The 19,988-nt window shown below is 46.2% G+C and overlaps 1 protein-coding gene across 1 annotated transcript; it reads left to right on the top strand.

Annotated features, from left to right (window-relative positions):
• Window positions 1–239: 239 nt before the first annotated feature.
• On the top strand, window positions 240–17,707 carry LOC141517203 (uncharacterized). Its single transcript, XM_074228043.1, has 6 exons — window positions 240–350; window positions 1,457–1,595; window positions 11,601–11,737; window positions 15,282–15,367; window positions 15,659–15,905; window positions 16,822–17,707. Exons 1-6 carry the CDS (start codon window positions 240–242, stop codon window positions 17,374–17,376), a joined length of 1,275 nt encoding a protein of 424 aa, XP_074084144.1. The 3' UTR covers window positions 17,377–17,707.
• Window positions 17,708–19,988: the final 2,281 nt, after the last annotated feature.

The raw sequence follows: 19,988 nt of genomic DNA, 5'->3' as shown, positions 1-19,988 counted from the left end.
GGCTGGCTGTACTCTCCTGGCCTTCCCTTGGCCTGAGCCAGCCTGCCTGCCTACCAGTGCGCATTGCCCCCCATCCCTCACCCACAACTTACCGCATTTCCTGTCCTTTCCCCACCCCTGCTCCTCAATATCTCCCTGTCAGGCTTGCCAAAGAGTTACGAGTTGTTTTTGTGTGTGTTTGTGTGTGTGTGTGTGTGTGTGTGTGTGTGTGTGTGTGTGTGTGTAGTGTATGTGGATGCATGGCTCCCTGGGCTGGGGTGGATCCCTGTGGAGATGGAGAGGCAGCTTTGGGAACCTGGGGAACAACCTGCTGTGCCCCAGCGACCCAAAGCCCATCTTTGAGCTTCAAGGTTCCTCCTCCTCCTTCTGATTTTCTCCCTACCCAGAGGTCAGTCACAATAGCAACAGCAAGACTCTGTCACCTGCCCCCAGCCCTCTCCCTTCCTGCCATTGGGGCTGGAAGAGTTGTGAGGAGAGCTATGATGTCTGATGGGTGGGAAAGACCTCTTTTCCTTTTTTCTTCATTTCCTTCTCTAATCCTTCTTTTTCCATCCTCTTTCCTCCTCTCCCTTTCTGCCTGGTGAAGAAAGAAGGGATTAGGTATAGGGAGCATGCATTCACCAATAGGACCTTCTTTTCTTTCTGTCCTCAAGTGTGACTCAGTCTTATATTTTGAACCCAGGTTAGGTCATCCAACTTGGGTCTAGGTTACAGAGGTGGCCAAAGTGTTAATTGCTTAGAAGGGGAAGGTTGGGGTGGGTGGGTAGTTTCAGGCTCAGATGGTTTGGTGGTAGTCAGGTTGAGTTCTGGAGCTCTGCCTCCCCTCCTCCTAAGAAAGGGAGCAGCAGGCTACTTAGGTGGGGGTCAGAGTGGGAGGGGGCACTTCTTGACTTTCCCAGGGCAAAAAAAAAATTCTGAGGTTGAGAATTCTGTATTTCAGACAGCATACTTCCTCTATACACAATTCCACCTCCATCCCCCATGTCCATGAAGGAAATAGATTACTGAAAATCTAATTTGAACTTAACCCCATTGCCTTAAAGAGATAATAATGAAAAGAAAAATAAGGTGCCCTTGATGGAGAGAAGGAATTTGTATGCCAGGGAAATGAAACCATCAATTACAAGTGTGGTTGATGTTTGTCATTTTTGAAATAAAAAGTAGAATGATGGAAATGTATTTCTTTCGGTTTTGGTTTTTTTTTGGGGGGGGGGGGCTAGCAACATGAATGGAGTTCCCTTCAAAGGATTGCAAATCCTGGGTTCCTCTGAACCAACTTTTCTAAATCACAGAAGACTCACCGAGCACCAGCCCAAATGGGGGGAGGGCTTGTGTTGGTGCTGGGGGAGGGGAGAGGGAGGGCTAGGTCAGAAAGGGTACTAACTGGGTGGGAGGGGAGGGAAGAAGAGGGGGAAATGGCAGGTTTTGAGGGTTTGTTTCCTGGTGGCTGGGCCAGCAGCAGAGGAGAGAGCAAGATGTGGAACTTCCCAAGCAGGAATTTGAAGCTCTCTTTCCCCAGGCCCAAGAGCCGGTGGCGGTGGCGGTGGCGGTGGTGGTGGTGTTACTAATGTTCCTCCCTGGCCAGTATTGTACAGGTGACACCTAGATCAAATTGCCAGCCTTTCCTAATTGGAAAAACCTGGGCAGAAGTTAGGGGAATTATTCTCCTGTGAGGTCTTGCAAATACAAAAAACTATAATGACCGAACTGAGGGGAGGGGGCCTGCTCAAGATACTGAAAAGCAGGGCAAAGGAATTGCTCTTAGGCTTCCACCTGAATTTTGTCCATCCCCATTCATCCACCTTTGTTGAGAGGGACCAGTGGAGGAAATATTCACTGGAGACCCAAAAGAGCCATGCCGGCCTGTCTAAGAGGAAGGCATCCTGAGGAACTTAAGAAAAGGCCCTGGTGCTGCATTCCCCAGAGAGCCCTGAGCCAGCCTTGTCCCTGGAGACAGGGGGAGGACCCAGAGGATCAGTTTGACAACTTTTCATCATCTCTCAGGGACCTAAGTCACCTAGATCAAATTACTTGGCTTCTTAAGGAAGGAGGGGAGAAGAAGAATGTCAAAAAAACAAAAAATTACCCATAAAGTAGGATGCTCGTATCACCATTATTATTCAATACAGTATTAGAAATGTTAGCTTCAGCAATGAGAATAGAAAAAGAAATGGAAGGAATTAGAAGACATCATGAAGGCACAAGCCTTTCATTCACTGATTTAATGACCTACTTATAGAATCACCCCCCCAAAAAAAACTGCTTAAAACAATGATTCACTTTTAGCAAATTTGCAGGATAGAAAATAAAGCCAGACACAAATCATCAGCATTTCTAGAGAAGACCAAGAAGTCACAGCAGCAAGAGAGAGAAATTCCATTTAAAGGACTTGTAGGCAGCATAAAATACTTAGAAGTCCACCTGTCATGGTAAACTCAGGAACCACCTGAAAATAATTATAAAAGCTTTTCACACCAATAAAATCAGAGTTAAATAACTGGCAAATGTCAGCTGCTCCTTTATAGGTCCATGTAATATAACAAAAATGGCAATTCTATCTGAATTAAATGACTTATCTGCCATACCAAACGGCCAAAATTTACTTCACTAATGGAGAAAAATAAAGTCAATGATAGCAAGGGCAATAAAAAAACTAAAAGGGAAGGTGCCCTCACCAATTCAGATCTACAATTCTATGCTAAAGCATCAGTCACCAAAACTGTTTGGCTCTGGCTAAGAGACAGAGTGGTGGAGCACTGGACTAGATTAGGTGCAAAAGAAACAGGGGTTAATAACGTTAGCAATCTGTTTGAGAAGTCCAAAGACTCCAACCTTGGATAAGAACTCAGTCTCAGATAAAACCTGCTGGGAAAACTGGAAGATAGTATACCAGAAACGAAGCCTAGACTCACATCTTTGAAGCTCTCTTTCCCCAGACCCAAGAGCCTATGGTGGTGGTGATGGTGGTGTTTCTACTGTTTGGCCAGCTACTATTGCACAAGTGGCACTTAGATCAAATTGCTTGCTTTTCCGAATTGGAAAAACCTGGGCAGAAGACAGGGGAACTATTCTCCCAGTGAGGTCTTGCAAATACAAAAAAAAGACTGACCAAACTGGGGGGAGGCTATAACAAGATAAAGTCCAAGTGCATCTAGGATTTAGACAGTAAAGGTGATAACATAAGTCAATTGGAATAACCAGGGATAGTTTATCTGTCAGGTCAGGTGTAAGGAAAGGGGAGGAGCTTATGATCAAAGTTGGGGGGCAAAGAGAAAGAAAGGAAGGAAGGAAGGAAGGAAGGAAGGAAGAAAGGAAGAGGCTGCAGTGGATAGAGCACCTGTCTTGGAGTCAGGAGTACCTGAGTTCAAATCCGGTCTCAGACACTTAATAATTTCCTAGCTGTTTGACCTTGGGCAAGTCACTTAACCCCATTGCCTTAAATAAAAATTTTTTTAAAAAGAGGGAAAGAAAGAGAGAAAGAGAAAGAAATGAGAAAGGGGAAATGAAAGAAAGACAGAGAGAGAGACAGACAGAGACAAAGAGCCCAACAGAGCATTAGAAAATGCCAAATGACTAATTGTTTTTGTACAGTAAATTGGGAAAGAGTTTTAACAGCTGGTACTTCTGATCAAGGACTCATTTCTAAAATACAGAGAGCACTGAGTCAAATCTTTTAAGAATAGAAGTCATTCCCAAATGATGGAACAATGATTCTTAGATGGAGATATCAAAGCTATCTCTAGTCAGTTTTTCATAAGATGTTCCAAATCACTATTTTTTTAAGGTTTTTGCAAGGCAAATGGGGTTAATTGGCTTGCCCAAGGCCACACAGATAGGTAGTTATTAAGTGTCTGAGACCGGATTTGAACCCAAGTACTCCTGACTCCAAGGCCGGTGCTTTATCCACTACGCCACCTAGCCACCCTCCAAATCACTATTGATGAGAGAAAGGCAAACTAAAAGAACTGCAGGGAAGCACATCATCACACCACACTTATCAGATTGACCAATATGTCTATAAAGGGAAATGATCAATGCAGAACTACATTAGGTTGCTTTCTATCAGGGCATGGAGGGAGGAAGAAACATGTGAAATTCAAAACCTTGCAAAAGTGACTGGTGCAAACTATCTTTGAATATAGTGTAAAAATAAATCAATGAATAAGAGTCTTTGGGGAAGAAACAGGTGATATCCAGTGTTCTCTAGCTGTGAAAGAAATCTGCTAGAGTGAGAGAAGAACTGAACACTTTATTCACAAGTCTTGCAAGATACAGGTGCTCCCCAGCCTGAAGTACACTTCCATCTTTATTATATAAACCCTGTCCCCTCCCACCTGGATTTTCATAGGCTCACAGAATTGGAGTTACAGTCTAAGAGGTATGCCCGTCCCATGACATGTCCCTAATATGATTTACCCCATCATGTGACACATGTTGATGAACCTCAATTGTCACAGGGGAAGTGTGGGATAATATTCAAATATCTAATTGAATTAACTCAGTTACATTAGGTCAAGATCTCTAGGTCAATCTTGACAGGTTAGGGACTGGTTTCTTCTAATCTCAGGTTTGTTATTTTTGGAATGGGATTAGGAGAACTCTCTCAGGTTTTCTGATTGGCTGGGGCCATTCCCCTTTGTAATGGATTTCATAGGGAGCCTCAGCCCTGTGGAGACCAAGGACAACATACATTCCCCCCCCCTTTTTAAATAAGACCTTGGTCTTCACTCTTCACCTTCTGTGTCTTCCCCAAATTGTTTTAACATTAATTCACAGTCATCATCCTTGATAGGACTACTCACCTTTTCAATCAATGTTTTTACCTCTTCATTATTAGAGATGCATAGCCATCCTAATTTACTGATAGAATTTTGTGCTATTAGAGTTGTTAACTGGATCATACATGGGAGATACACGGTTAATAGGATGATCCAATTTAGGACCAATAGTAAGATACCCAGCAAATGTTTTCAACATGAACCAGTAAACCAATTCATCCAAGAGGTACTAAATGGGTTTGTCGAGGTTTGGACGGGCACATGTGCCAAGTTTCCGATATCCCTGCTTATTTCCTTTACCACCTGCCCATTATCATCTATCTTTAGGCAACAACATGATCAGTTCAGTTTACCACAGACTCCCCTTCCTTCAGCAAGCAGGTGGTCTAATAACAATCTATGTTGAATAATTGCCTCGCCTGTTTGCGCGGCTTGGTCAGTCAGCAAGTCCAAGGTCCTAGCTGCTGGCTTGGTAATTATTTACACTAAAGCTTGGAGTCTAATTATTCTATTCAAGATATGAATTGGGTTTCTATAGCTCCAACTTCCACCTTGTGCCCCAGTAGTAGATCCATAAGTCTGGATAATTCTTTCTGGGGGCCACGTATCTCCCTACCTACTGGCATCTCCAGTCTTGGATAATGAAGTATCCACAATCACAGTTTCCCTTAACAAGTCCCCCAGTTTGTGCATCTTTACAGGGGATCCAGGTCCCATCATTACATCGCACATGAGTCTTGGTCCATCTGTCCCTGTAAATTGTACAATCCAGAGTATAGGTAACTTGCTTCTGGATATAAGTCCACAGACATTTGCTGCTCCCCAAGAAATTGCCCTGTCCAGGCTGGTGTACACAATAGTCACCCTGAACTGACTCCATCACAGGCCACTGATGCTTCTCTTCTCTGGACCAAAATGCTGTTCCATGATGAACCTCTGACCGGGAACTGAGAATCCAGGCCAGACTCAGGGGGACTGGCATCCAAGGCCAGTTCTCAAGCTGCTGTGGACCACCACAAATCCAACAGTCAGTCACACTGAAGGTCTGGGCAATGACTTCCATCAGCTGGAAGTATTTATTTTCCTCCCCCCCAGGGGGCAGGAGCTGGGGCTGTATATACAGCCCTCACCAAGCCAGCGAGGACTAGAAAAAGGAGGGTCAACAGTGGTGTCCTTCAGCAAGAACCTCCCACCACTTCTAGTACCCGCTTTGCTTTTCTCCCTAGATAGGACTCACAGACTCAGGTATGATATAACTATGTCCCATGAAAATCCAATCTCAATTTGTTCTCAAAGCCATGTGTCTCCTATTCCACATCCCCCCTTCCCGTCTCTAGTGGTACAATATGGATACAGAAAACCAGTTCCCCAAACACTACCCAGCAATGAGTCAGTTCGCTTTTGCCAGTCGTTAGTGCTTCTTTCCACAAAGAACATCGACGAAGAACAATTTTTAGGGGTCTGGATTTCCATGAACCTTCCAGTCTTGGGTTTGCTCCACTGGTCCTTCTATTTTAGTATAATGAGTCCAAACCCACTTGGCCATCCACAGAGCAGTCTCTGTAGTTAACAGGATCAGGACCGGTCAATCCCAGCTTGGATGAAGTTTCAGCTCTCTCCATGTCTTTATGAGCAACCAATTACCAAGCTTGTTAGTATATACTGGAAACTCTAATGGTGGAGTCTGAGGCAAAACACACATATATGCCAAAGATCTGTTAGGGAAGACAAAACCACCAAAAGTAATTTCTGAAAAATTTGTCTTTGTTTTCCAGAGTGAAGAGTTCAGTTCCCCTTCCCATATAAGATAACACAAACAACATTTCTTATGGGGACAATCCAATGGTTTTTCTGGGGGCTGTTCTAACCCTCAGCAGAGCAATTGAGAGCCACTGGGTCCACAGTAACTGTGTCTCAAGCCCCAACTTCAATAATTGATTTTTTTAATGTTTGGTTCATCCTTTCTACCTTGCTGGAAGCAGAAGGATGCCCATGGACATGAAATTCCCTATTCATGCTCGTGCAACTCATAATATTCTGTAATACCTTTCATGTAAAGTGTGTCCCATTATCAGAGTCAATCCTTTTCACCAGCCCCAATTGAAGAATGATTTGGCTCTAAGATGGCCTTACTGACCCCAGAGATAGTGGCTGTGCTTGAGGGGTAAGCTTTCACCCAGCCAGTAAGGTGATCCATTATGACCAATAAATATTTTAACTTTCCCATGGGTGGCATCTCAGTATAATCCACCTGGATGCTCTGGAAGGGCTTCAGACTGATCTGCCTGCCACCGGTCATTGGTTTCCTCATCACATTCTTGTTAACTCTTTGAAATATAAGGCACCTTCCAGCAATTTGTTTAGCTAATGTGTATATTCCTAAACACCCATAGATCCTTAAGAATGCATCACACTTCATATCCAGAGAACAAATTGTGGAGTTTGAACAAAGATCACAGACTATTACCTTTAATTTATACCCCTTATCTTATTATGTAATTTTGCTATCTTTTATTCTTTTTCCTTAAGGATATGATTTCTCTCTTCTAACATTCAACTTAGATCAATGCATACTATGGAAACAATGTAAAGATTTACAGACTGCCTTCTATGGGGGATGCAGGGAGGTAAGTGAAATTGGGGGGAAATTGTAAAATTCAAAATAAATTAATTAATTAATATTAAGAAAAGAATTCATCACACCTTGATTGGGTACCCCAATGGCTTCCCTGATGGAAGACTCCTAATATTTCTCTTGCTATTTCTTTATTCAACACCCTTCTTCTGTCTTAATAGCTCTTAACAGCTTTTTCCTCTTCCTTCTCATTGAGTATGGAGTTTGACTCAGGGGGTGGAACTTCTGGGATGAGAACCAACATCTTGGTCCCAACTTCCTCTAGCAAAGCCCATTTTGCCTCCTCATCAGCTAATCTATTCCTTATCACCTCAGTGGAGCTTCCCTTTTGTTAGCCCCCCACTTGTACCACAGCAATCTCTGAGGGGAAGAGTAGGTTTTCTAATATTTCTTTGATCAATTCCCTATGTACCAACTCCTTTTCCCTGCTATTAATAAGCCCTCTATCTTCCCAGATTTTCCATCTAAAATCCTAAGAGCCTTGTTCGAGGCACACAATTCACAGATTTGAGCAGACTGCTGTCTAGGGAGGGGTCCAGATTCTATCACATGCCAGCCTTCCCTAGCTATAATAGCATACCCATTTCTATGTTTTCTCTCTAGCACTCTGGAGGACCCATCAATAAACAACCTTCTCCCTGTTTCAAAAGGGACCTCCCTTAAATCAAACCAGATTTGGTTTGATAGTTTACCAAGTCTTATCAGTCATCCCCAACCCCCCGAGGCCATCACCCTTTCCTTTTCACAGGAAAGATGCTGGGTTCAAATGACAGTCTGTAGTTGTAATAAGAGCATGCCTTTGCATTTAGAATCCTAGAACCTGTCAGGCACCTCCCTGCTTTTTGGCTTAAAATAGTCTGAACTTGATGTGGGGAACTGACCACTAAGGGTCCCCCAAAAGTCAACTTCCTGCTCTCCTCCACAAATAGTGTGGTGGCTGCCACTGCTTGGAGTGCATTTAGGTCACCCCTGAGGGTGGGTGGAGTTTGGATAGGAAAGCCACTAGTTGATGTTGCCCTGCCCAGGACTGGGTTAACACGCCAAGAGTTGTGCCCTGGTGTCCAGAGACAACCAAATGAAAAGGCTTGTCCAGGGTGGGCAAAGTTAAGACTTGAGGCTGCAATAAGGGTAGCTTCAGTCTCCCAACATCCTCCTTCTCTTCACCTTCCCACATTAAGGTCTCAGGTTCCTCAACTAACAATTTCTTATACAGCCTTTGAGTTTTAAGCATATGAAACAATCCATAAGCTAAATCAATCCCAGGAACCTCCTGAGCTCTCTCTTGATAAGAGGGAGGGGTCAATCCAGGATGGTTTGGATGAGTTGGAGACTAATCTTCCTGTTCCTTTCCCTGAGGAGATGACCCAAATATCTGACCTCCTCAGTAAATTATAGTTTCTTCAGGAAGACCCTCGAATCCTTTCCCTTCATCATTTAACAACTTAATTGTAGCTCAGCTCATTTTCATCTTGAGAGCAACAAGTCATCCACATTCTGAAGGAACTTTACTACAGGTAGAGAGGGGAACATCTGGAGAATTCTCTCTAGGGTTTGCCCAAATAAATTGGAGGACTCTGATTAGCCTGGGCCAAGACTGTCCACTTTAGCTGCTGTTTTCTTCCCGTTTTAAGATTTTTTCCTGGTGAATGCAAAGATTTCCCTGCTCTCGTGATGGAGGGGCAAGGCCAGAAGGCATCTTTCAGATCAATAACACTGTACCGCCGAGGATCCCATTAGGCCATATAATCTTACTTGACTATCACCTCCAGGCAGCCCCTTGACCTTCGCTACTTTTGTGAGTCTTGGAGTGTGCCCTTTTCTCGAGAAAAGCCAAAATAAACTTTCTGTTTTGTTCAGAGGAGTCTCTATATTTTTAAGTGGGTTTTTATCCCATGCACTATTCTCCCAGTGAGATCTTACAAATATAAAAAAAAGGACTGACCAAAGTGGGGGGGGGGGGCTGTGCCAGACCGGGAAGGCAGGGCCAAAGAAGTGCTCTTTCTACTTGCATTTAGTTCATCCCTATTAATCCATCTGAATGGTATAAAGTCTGAGATTTCTTCAGCAGAATGTTATAGATTAGAAATACCTAAGCTGTGTGTTATGTCCCTTCTGCCCCTCCTCCCCTGACAATCAATTTTGTTACCTTGACCAGAATGTAAAGAGTAAACTGACTTTTGTCTTATCTGGACTTTGGTCCAGATGGTTCTACATTCCTTGTCCTCGAGGGGGAGCACTTGTCTCTGTTTGAATTCTATGCTTGTTCTTTAGAGTAATTGTGGCCTAGATAGTGAAGACCACATTCCTCACTAACAGGTCAGTGTGTGTGTGTGTGTGTGGGGGGTGCACTATAAATGGATCTTGGATTTCCTGCTCTTTACCCCTTTTTCTCTCTCTCCATATTTAAGACGGAGCAAGGGGTCCAATTCTTGAAAACTGAAATAAAACCTTTTCTCTTCATACCTTGAGAAATCTCTGAGTTTTACTTAAGTGGATAAACTCATCACACACACACACACACACACACACACACACACACACACACACACACACAAACATCTTTATCCAGAGGTACTGGCAGGGGAAATGTTCATCAGAGCCCCCAAAGAGTCATGCACGCCTGTCCAAGAGTCCAAAAGGCCCTGGCCTTGGGTTCCCTAGAGAGCCCTGAGCCCCTCTTATCCATGGAGGCTGGGGCAGGGGGAGGGCACAAAGGATAGGTCAGACTACTTTTTCAACAGCTCTTCCAGATCTAAATCACACAGATTAAATTGTGTGACTTCTTGAAGGAGGGGGAGAAGGGGAGAAGGTAAAAAAAACAAACAAATAAAAAATTATCCATAAAGTAGGATGCTCATTATCACTATTATTATCCAAAATGGTATTAGAAATGTTAGCTTCAGCAGTAAGAATAGAAAACAAAATGGAAGGAATTAGAAGAGGTCATGAAGGCACAAACCTTTGAAAAGTTGGGAACCAGTTTTAACAGCTGGCACTTCAGATCAAGGACTCATTTCTAAAACAGAGAGAGAACAGTCTAGTTGTTTTTTTAGGATTTTGTAAGGCAGTGGGGTTAAATGACTTGCTCCACAGCTAGGTCATTATGAAGTGTCTGAGGTCATATTTGAACTCAGGTCCTCCTGACTGCAGGGCTGGTGCTCTCTCCACGGCGCCATCTAGCCACCCTTTCAGAGTCAAGGTTTTAAGAATACAAGTCATTCCCAAATGATGGAACAATGATTCTTAGATGGAGATATCAAAACTATCTCTAGTCAGTTTTTCATAAGATGCTCCAAATCACTACTGATGAGAGAAAGGCAAAGTAAAACAACTCTACAGAACCACCTCACACCACACCTATCAGACTGACCAATATGACTAGAAAGGAAAATGATCACCCTACAACCTATATTAGATTGCTTTCTATCAGGGCAGGGGAAGGAGGAAGAGAAGGCAGGAGGGAGGCAGAAAAATATGAAATTCAAAACCTTGCAAAAAATGATTGTTGAAAAGTATCTTTGCATATAGTGGGGAAAATAAATCAATAAACTAGTTTTGCAATGCCTAGAGAAGTCATTGGAAATTCAAAAACAAAAGAAATAAAGCTTTTCAAAGTCACCCACCTCTGAGCCATCTTTCCAGAATCAACTTAAGATCACCCAGCAGCAGAGCACACTGGGGAAGAGACTTGTTTTGCCTTGGGTCAGGAGAGGGGAAGGCCCAGGTCCTCAAGGTGGAGGAGGGGGACAGGGGGCAGAGAAGGGGAGAGACAGGGAGGAAGGGGGGGCTAGAAGAATAAGGGGGGAAATTCCAGGCTTTGAGGGTTTGCTTTTTGGTGGCTGGACTGGCAGGAAAGAAAGCATGCTGTGGAACTGGCTGGCCCAAGTTGATGCTCTTCCCCGGCCCAAGGGCTTTTTGTAGCGTTGCGGCACCAGTGTCAACTAAACCAAACTGTCTGCCTTTCTGAACGAGAAGAACCTGGGCAGGGGAACTCCTCTCCCAGTGAGGTCTTGCCAAAAAAACCCCCACAAAAACAACCAAGGACTGACCAAACCCGCAGCCACTGGGGGGAAGGGGGGGGAAGGGGGGAAAGGCCCGGAGGGCAGTGCGGCAGAAGGAGAGCCCAAGCTATGGCTCCTGGGCTTCCACCTGCATTTGGTCCATCCCCATTCATCCATCTCTCTCAGGAGGTAGTAAAGTTCACCAGAGCCCCAGAAGAGCCATGCAGGCCTGTCTAAGAGGAGGGCATCCTGGGGAACTTCAGAAAAAGGCCCTGGTGCTGCATTCCCCAGAGAGCCTCAAGCCAGCCTTGATCCTGGGGGCTGTGAGTAGGGGAGGGCCTGGAGGATCTGTTGAACTGCTTTTCAACACCTTTCCCAGATCTAAGTCTTCTAGCTTAAGTTGTTTGGCTTCTTAAAGGAGGGGGAGGAGGGGAGAAGAAGAAAAAGGTGAAAAAAACCAAAAAATTACCCATAAAGTAGGATGCTCATTATCACTATTATTATGCAAAATGGTATTAGAAATGTTAACTTCAGCAATAAGAATAGAAAAAGAAATGGAAGAAGCAGAATAGTCAAGAAGGCACAAACCTTAAACTCATTGCAAATGATTTGATGACCTACTTATAAAATCATTCCCCCCAAAACTGCTTTAAACAATGATTCACTTTTAGCAAAGTTGCAGGATAGAAAATAAAGCCACACAAATCATCAGCATTTCTAGAGAAGACCAAGAAGTCACAGCAGCAAGAGAGAGAAATTCCATTTAAAGGACTTGTAGACAGCATAAAATACTTAGAAGTCCACCTGTCATGGTAAATTCAGGAACCATCTGAAAATAATTATAAATGATTTTCACACCAATAAAATCAGTGCTAAATAACTGGCAAATGTCAGCTGCTCCTTCGTAGGTCCATATAATATAACAAAAATGACAATTCTGTCTGAATTAAATGACTTATCTACCATACCAAACTGCCAAAAATTACTTCATCAATGGAGAAAAATAAAGTCAAGGATAGCAAGGGTATTAAAAAAAAAACTAAAAGGGAAAGTGCCCTAACCATTTCAGACCTACAATGCTATGCTAAAGCATCAGTCACCAAAACTGTTTGGCTCTGGCTAAGAGACAGAGTGGTGGAGCACTGGACTAGATTAGGTGCAAAAGAAACAGGGGTGAATAACTAGCAATCTGTTTGAGAAATCCAAAGACTCCAACCTCGGATAAGAACTCAGTCTCAGATAAAACCTGCTAGGAAAACTGGCAGATAGTATGCCAAAATCGAAGCCTATCCTTACGTCTCACACACTAAATCAAGAAAAGGTCCAAGTGCATCCAGGATTTAGATAACAAAGGTTCTATCATAAGTGAACTGGGAGAACCAGGTCTAAGAAAAGAGGAGGAGTTTATGAAGGAAGGAAGGAAGGAAGGAAGGAAAGGGGGAGGGGGGAGAGAGAGAGACAGAGAGACAGAGACAGAGACAGAGACAGACAGAGAAAGAGACAGAGATAGAGGAAGAGGGAGACAGAAAGAGAGGGAGAAAGAAAGAGATTGAGACAGAGCATTATAAAATGTAAAATGAATAATTGTTTGGAATTCAGTTGAAAAGTTTTTGCACAGTATGTTGAGAAACAGTTTTAGCAGCTAGGACTTCTGATCAAGGACTCATTTCTAAAACACAGAGAACAGAGTCAAGTTTTTAAAAATAGCAGTCATTCCCAATTGATGCAACAGTGATTCTCAGATGAAAATATCAAAGCTATCTTTAATTAGTATTTCATAAAATGCTCCAAATCACTATTGGTTAGAGAAAAGCAAATTAAAACAACTGTACAGAACGACCTCATACCACACCTATCAGACTGACCAATATGACTATAAAGGAAAATGATCACCCTACAACCTATATTAGATTGCTTTCTATCAGGGCAGGGGGAGGAGGAAGAGAAGGCAGGAGGGAGGCAGAAAAATATGAAATTCAAAACCATGCAAAAAATGATTGTTGAAAACTATCTTTGCATATAGTGGGAAAAATAAGTCAATAAACTAGTTTTGCAATGCCTAAAGAAGTTATTGGGGAAGAAAAAGACAACATTCAAAAACAAAAGAAATAAAGTTTTTCAAAGTCACCCACCTCTTAGCTAGCTTTCTGAAATCACCTAACATCACCCAGCAGCAGACCACACTAGGGAGGGCCTTGTTTTGCCCTTGGGTCAGAAGAGGGGGAGGCCCAGGTCTTCAAGGCCACTAGCTGGGTGGAAAAGGGGGAGAGAGATTCAGAGAGGGGGCGGGGGAGAGAGGAGAGAGGGGGAGGGGGAAGGGGGAAGGGGGAAACAGGGGAAGAGGGGAAGAGAGGTGGAGAGAGACAGAGAGAGGGAGAGAGAGGCAAAGATGGGGCGGGGGAAGAGACAGAATCTGAGAATTTCAAAGAAGGTTAAAAATTATCTTAATTTCTTTCAGGATGAAGAAAATATTTACCATACAAATCAAGTAAAGGAACATGAAAACTGTTATACCATCAAATGGGGGGAATCCCGCAAAACCTTCATTTAGTGGAAAGCCGTCCCCATGGGGAAATTGCTGAGGGGTAGAGCCCTGATTGAAAAACCTGTGCAGAATTCTGAGCCAATCCAAAGTGAAATGATCTTTTCTTTGCTTCCCTTCCCTTTGCTCTTCTTCAATTCTCTTCTCTTCTTCCCTTCTCTTCTTTTCTCTCCTTTTCTCTATTTTGTTCTCCTTTGTCATTTTTATTATGTTAGCTCCACTAAACCACGAGCATTTGGCTTTTTTCCAATGATTTAGAGCTGACTTCATTTGGGTGAGGAGACTTTTATAATTGTCTTCATACAGTTTCTGTTGTCTACAGTTATTTTAAATGGAATTTCTCTTTCTCTCACTCTTGGGCTTTGTTGTTCATATATAGAAATGCTGGTGATTTATGTGGGTTTATTTTCTCTCCTGCTACTTTGCTGAATTTGTGAATTGTTCCAAGGAGTTTTTAAGATGATTTTCCCCGGGCTCTCTAGGTATACCATCTTATTATCTGCACACAGTGAACGTTTTGCTTCCTCATTGCCAATTTTGTTTCCTTCAGTTTCTTTTTCTTCTCTTATTGCTACTGCTAGCATTTCTAATACTAGATGGAATAGTCACGGTGATCATGGGCATCCTTGTTTCATGTATTGGAAATACTCTGAGTTTATTCCCATGAAATATAATATTTGTTGATTGTTTAAGAAAGATACTATTTATTACTTTAAGAAAAACTCCATTTACCCCTAAACTTTGTAGTGTTTTTAATAGGAAGGGATGTTGCATTTTATCAAATGCTTTTCCAGCGTCTATTGAGATAATCCTCTGATTTCTGTTGGTTTTACTATTGAAATGTTTCGTTATGTTGTGTTTTTTCCTGATGTTGAACCATCCCTGCCTGCCTGGTATGAATCCAACCTGATCAGAGTGTATTCACCTGGTGATAACTTAAGGTAGTCTCATTGCTAAAATTTTGTGTAAGAGTTTTTCACCAATATTCATTAGGGAGAGAGCTACAGTCTTCCTGGTTGGTCACCACCCCACCTCGCTCTCCCTGTATCCAGTGTGGTCCTGCTAAGGCTCCCTTCTCTCTGCATCAGTTCCACCTTAGGGTCCTTGGCTCTCAATCCTCCATCACTGGGATGTGCCAGCCTTTTCAGGTTCCAAGAGTCAGGGAGAGGAAGACCTGGAGGTCAGAGTGGGACCAGGCCAGCAGATCTTTGACCCAGAAGTGGAGGAGACATCCTTGGGCTAAGAGGGGAACAAATTGGGAAATGCTAAGGGTGAGGGGAGAGTCTGAGGGGAAACTTAGAGCTGCTGTCTTTCCCTGGGACCAGATTGAAGATGGCAGGAACCAAGGGGGAGCTAAAGAGGGTCGAGATGATGCCAGTATAGATTCAGGAGCAAAGACCTGGGGCATTAGGTGGAGCAAGCTGCCCTGTGCAGCCTGAGGAGGCGAGCCCGGCTGGGAATCTGTGGCAATGGAAGAGCATTGGACCTGAAAATGCTCCCTGACAACAAGCACTGAGGAGTTGGATCAGTGCCAGTGGGCACCCAAGGGCCCCGTCTGCCTGCCAGGTGGCCCGGCCAAGCCCGGGCTCCGGTCTTTGCAGCCCGCCCCCCCCCCCCCCCCCCCCCCGCCTCGGGGCCCCACTGGATACAATGTTGCAGCTCCAGTTCCTTCTCTTCCGCCGGGGGCCCCTCCCTTGACCAGTCCACGTGGAGGACCCCCCGGGGGACAGGCTAACCAGCCTGGGACTGGGCAGTGTGTGTGGGGAGGGGGCTTCCCGGAGGCCACGGGGCTGGGGGCGGAGCCGCTGGGACGGAGCGTTCTGGATGAAGGTGCGGGCTGCGGCGAAGCCCACCTGCCCGGTCCGGCGCCTCAGTGTCTCATCCCGCGCCCTCGCGTGTCCCGCGTCCCTGGGGCGCCCTCTCGCTCAGCGCTCTCACCTCCGGGAAAGGTAAGTAGAGGCAGGAGGACCTGAACACAAATGAGGAGTGACCGGGTTGGGGGGCGAGCTGGCAGCCTCAGCGGAAACCCCGAGGCCTCACTGACTGGGGGGGGGGCTGCCCCTGCAGGGGGTGGGGGTGAGCCCCACTGCCCTTTGTCCTCCCCGGGCTGCAGAGGGAAGGCCCTGGAATCCTTCTTCTCTGAGCACAGTTTAGCTGGGGGTGGGAGGGGGGTAAGGTGGGGAGGACCACTGGCTTCCAGATGTAGAAGCTCTAGCAGAAAGAAGAAATGATTTGAAGGCCTTTGCTCCCTCTGCCACATGTGCCAAAGACATAGAACCAAATCAGGATCCAACTTGAAGCCCAGATCCAGCAGCCAACCAAGCCCTCAGGGGGTGCACAGATTGTGAAGGGATGGGGGGCACTGTGATTTCCCCTAAGAAAGGTAGACAGGGACCATGATGCCCTTTAGCAAAGGTGGGCAGTGCCTATTTACTCCTCCTGGAAGGACAAGATGGCGCCTTTTTGTGTCCTTTGGGCAGGGTGAGAACACATCGAGTGACCCCGAACTCCAGACTGGCTCAGAACAGCTCCAGTTCCTTGGTGGGGATTCTCATGCAGGAGAGGACCAGGGGCATCAGAGAGCTGTACCCCAGGGCCTGGCACCCTGCTCTCCTGGAACTCCTTAGAATGATGTTGACTGAGCGTGCATTGTTTCTGGGGAGCTGGCCCTAAATTGAGCCTGTGGGTGCATCCAAAGGACCCCTGCCAGGGAAGGTTAGCCTGCCCTGCTTGGCTTTGGGCAAGGGATGATGGGAAAGGAGGTACCCTGAGGCTGGGCTTTAGGGAAGACATTATTAGGGCTCTGGAGGTGGCCTAGGGTTCCCCAGCTCTCACAGGCTCCCTCTCTTGTCCCTGCCTCCTTAGGTAACTGTCAGGGCTATGACACAGTACAACCTGGTGGTGCTGGGCTGCTGTGCTGTGGGCAAGAGTGCGCTGATCATCCGCTTGCTCCAGAACCGCTTCATGGAGGAGTCGGAGCATGTTGTCAGAGACTTGTACCGCGGGCAGCTGGTGGTGGATGGGGAGCCCTGCCAGGTGGCCATCATGGATACTTCCGGAAGGGAGCTGTTCCAGGAGCTGCGTGAGGACTGCATCCTCTGGGGCCAGGGCTTCCTCTTTGTCTACATGGTCGACTGCATCAGTACCTTTGTGGATATGAGCCTCTTCTGGGATCAGGTTCAGAAGATCAAGGGCACCAGTCGGGTGCCCATGGTGCTGGTAGCCAACAAGGTGGACCTGGTCCACCGGATGGTGGACTCAGAAATGGGCTGGGAAGGAGCTAAAAGCTTTGGGGTACCCTACGTGGAAACCTCAGCCAAGACTGGGCAGGGCGTGGAGCAGGCCTTCCGGGAGCTGGTTCAGGAGATCCAGTGGTCCCAGGACCAAGGCTGCAGGTCCAGGCATTGCACAATCCTGTGAGCTGGTGCCCACACTCCCCTGGTCCTGCTCCCTTCCTCCTTCCATCTGTTCTTCTCTAGTCTCGGGGGTGGGGGGGCCCTGCTGGACCGCATCAGTTTCTCTTCAGGGAATTCTTGTTGGGACTCATCAGCATCCACTCAGGGACCGGGGCATCCCTGTGCCAAATCGGGAGTGCAGGTTAAAAGCGTCTTGTGCCAGTGTCAGCCAGGGTGCGAGGGATTCTGCAGCTGCCTGCTTTGGGGGGCGGGGCATTGGTGTTTGAATCCCAAAGTTACTTTTCTTGGTCTAAGTTTTATGATGAATAAAGACCATTGGGTTGTTTCCCAGTGTCTTTCTCGTGGTTTCTCTGGAGCTGGTGTGCTGGGGGAAAGACAAGCAGGAGGGCACTGGGAGGGCCCATGGAAGAGAGCAGGGTTGGGGAGGTAGGAAGGCAGGGGACTTTGACAGGGTGACCCTAGGCCTCGGTTTCCTCAGCAGGGAGATGGGGAGCTGGTTGGAATGGCTTCTCGAGTACTACCCAACTCTAGGTCTGATTAAGAGACTAGACTGAAGGAGCATCTACTTGGCACTGTGGATAGAGCACCAGCCCTCGAGTCAAATCCGGCCTCAGACACTTAATAATTACCTGTGTAGCCTTAGGCAAGTCACTTAACCCCATTGCCTTTCTAAAAAAACCTCAAAAAACAACAAAATAAAATAAACTAGATTGAAAACCTGTAAACCCTTGACTTCTCAGAACCTCAGTTTCTTCATCTGCAAAATGGAAGTCATGGCACCTGACCCACCCAGAGTTGGGGGGCTGTCATTGGAGATACACTGGCGAAGTCTTTTTGGAAGTCCTAAACCTCCAGTCACTTTCCCAAGGAGTTCGCTCCAGGGCTTCTTTTTTCCATCTCTGGAGCCTCAGTTCTCCCTGGCCCCTCCATAAACCAAGCCAGACCTTGCAGGTTTCAGCAACCCTAGGAAGTCTGGGGGTACCCAGGGGAACCAAGGAAATGGGGGAGAGGCTGTGAGGGCTGCAAGACCTTGGAATCTTATGACCTTCCAGGTATGCCCTGGAGGGACTTACATTGTCTTAGGGGGAGAGATGACTTGAGAAGGGTGTAGGAGAAGGAGGTGAGGCCAGGAAGAGGTGGTCCCAGCCCAAACCTAGTTGGGTTAGCAAGTGGCCTTGGCCTGGCCTGGTGTCTAGGACCAGCCATCACTCAAATAAGTGTAGTCCTTGGAACATGGGTCCAGTGGGGACCCAGGCTGGAACTGGCAGTTGGGTGAGAGGAAAGGACTCAGCAGGTCTGGGGTGGGGGGAGTCTTGTCCTCCAGGTCCCTGATCTAGGGCAAGTCTGAGTGAGGGAAAGGGGAGAACAGGTTAGGGGAGGCAGGGAGAGGTGAGGTGGCTGAGATCCACTGAGGCAGGAGCCACTTTGAGCTTGGTGGGGTTCAAAATCTGAGGAGGTTTTGGGGGAGAGGAGGAGAAGGAGGGGGAGGAGGAGGAAAAGGAGGGGAAGGACCAGAAGTCTAGGGACCTGACCTGGGAGGCCAACTAGATGAAGTCCCCCCTCCAAGGAAGGCAGCTGCTGAACCAAGCCCAGATTGGGCCTGGGAGCCTGGAACCCATTAGCCCAATCAGCCCTAGGGAAATCCTCTAGCCTCTCTGCCTCGGTTTCTTCTCTCAGACACAGGAGGGTGTAGTCCTCTGGTGGGTGCTGTCTCTCAGATCATGATTCCACATTCTGCCAGGGGCATTTGCTTTTTTTTCCTAGTAGCTTTGTAGTTCGAGGAATTCTCAATTCCTTGATCTGGGTCAGAGCTAGAAGGTTCCCCTGTGGAACGCTCTGCCTGCTTGGCTCGTTAGGTGGCAGCAGTGGATAGAGAAAGACGGACCTGGATTTAAGACAACTCAGACGCATCATGCTGAGTTCCAATTTGACCTCAGATCCTTACTTAGCTCAGTGATCCATGACAAGTTTTTAAAAGCCTGTTGGACCCACTTTCCTTATCTGCAAAATGAGACAGGGAAGGAAAGAGCCAACTACTCCAGTCTCTTGGCCAAGAAAACCCCAAAGTGGGGCATGAATATTTGACTGACAAAGCACTGAGCAGCAGGAGCAACAACAAAGGCTTTGCCTGCCTCCCAGTCAAGTGAGGTCAGAACCTTTTCTGGCACCCTTTTGGTCCTCTAATACTGCACCCTCTGCCTAAGGGCACCAGTCACCAAGTTTGATTTGATTTGTAGGGAACTGCGTCCCCCACCCCCACCCCCAGGCCTCTCTGAATGGTGCCTAGATGGAAGTAGGTAGGCAGGCCTGATGAAGGGACTTCAGGTCCCTGTTTGAGGGAGGCCCAGTGTTTCTCTCACACTTCCCATTCCCGACCTTTCTCTCTTCTCTGTTCACTCATTCCATCCTGACTCAGGCTAAATCCAGGCTTTACCCAAACTCTCATGCTCATATAGTGCTTGATAGAATCTGCCAGGGAACCAGGCTATTTTCTTCCATTGAACCCTTCCTACTCTTTTTCTTTTCTCCCCCCTTTTATTTTCGTTCTCTTCCCTCCGTCTTTCTTCCTCAGTTCCCTCCTGAATCATCTTCAGAGAGCAGGAATCCAATGCCACA

The sequence above is a fragment of the Macrotis lagotis genome, chromosome 3 (assembly GCF_037893015.1).
Source record: "Macrotis lagotis isolate mMagLag1 chromosome 3, bilby.v1.9.chrom.fasta, whole genome shotgun sequence".
Classification (NCBI taxonomy): domain Eukaryota; kingdom Metazoa; phylum Chordata; class Mammalia; order Peramelemorphia; family Peramelidae; genus Macrotis; species Macrotis lagotis.
Note: the sequence above shows the minus strand (reverse complement) of the source record. Positions and strands in the feature narration are given on the sequence as shown.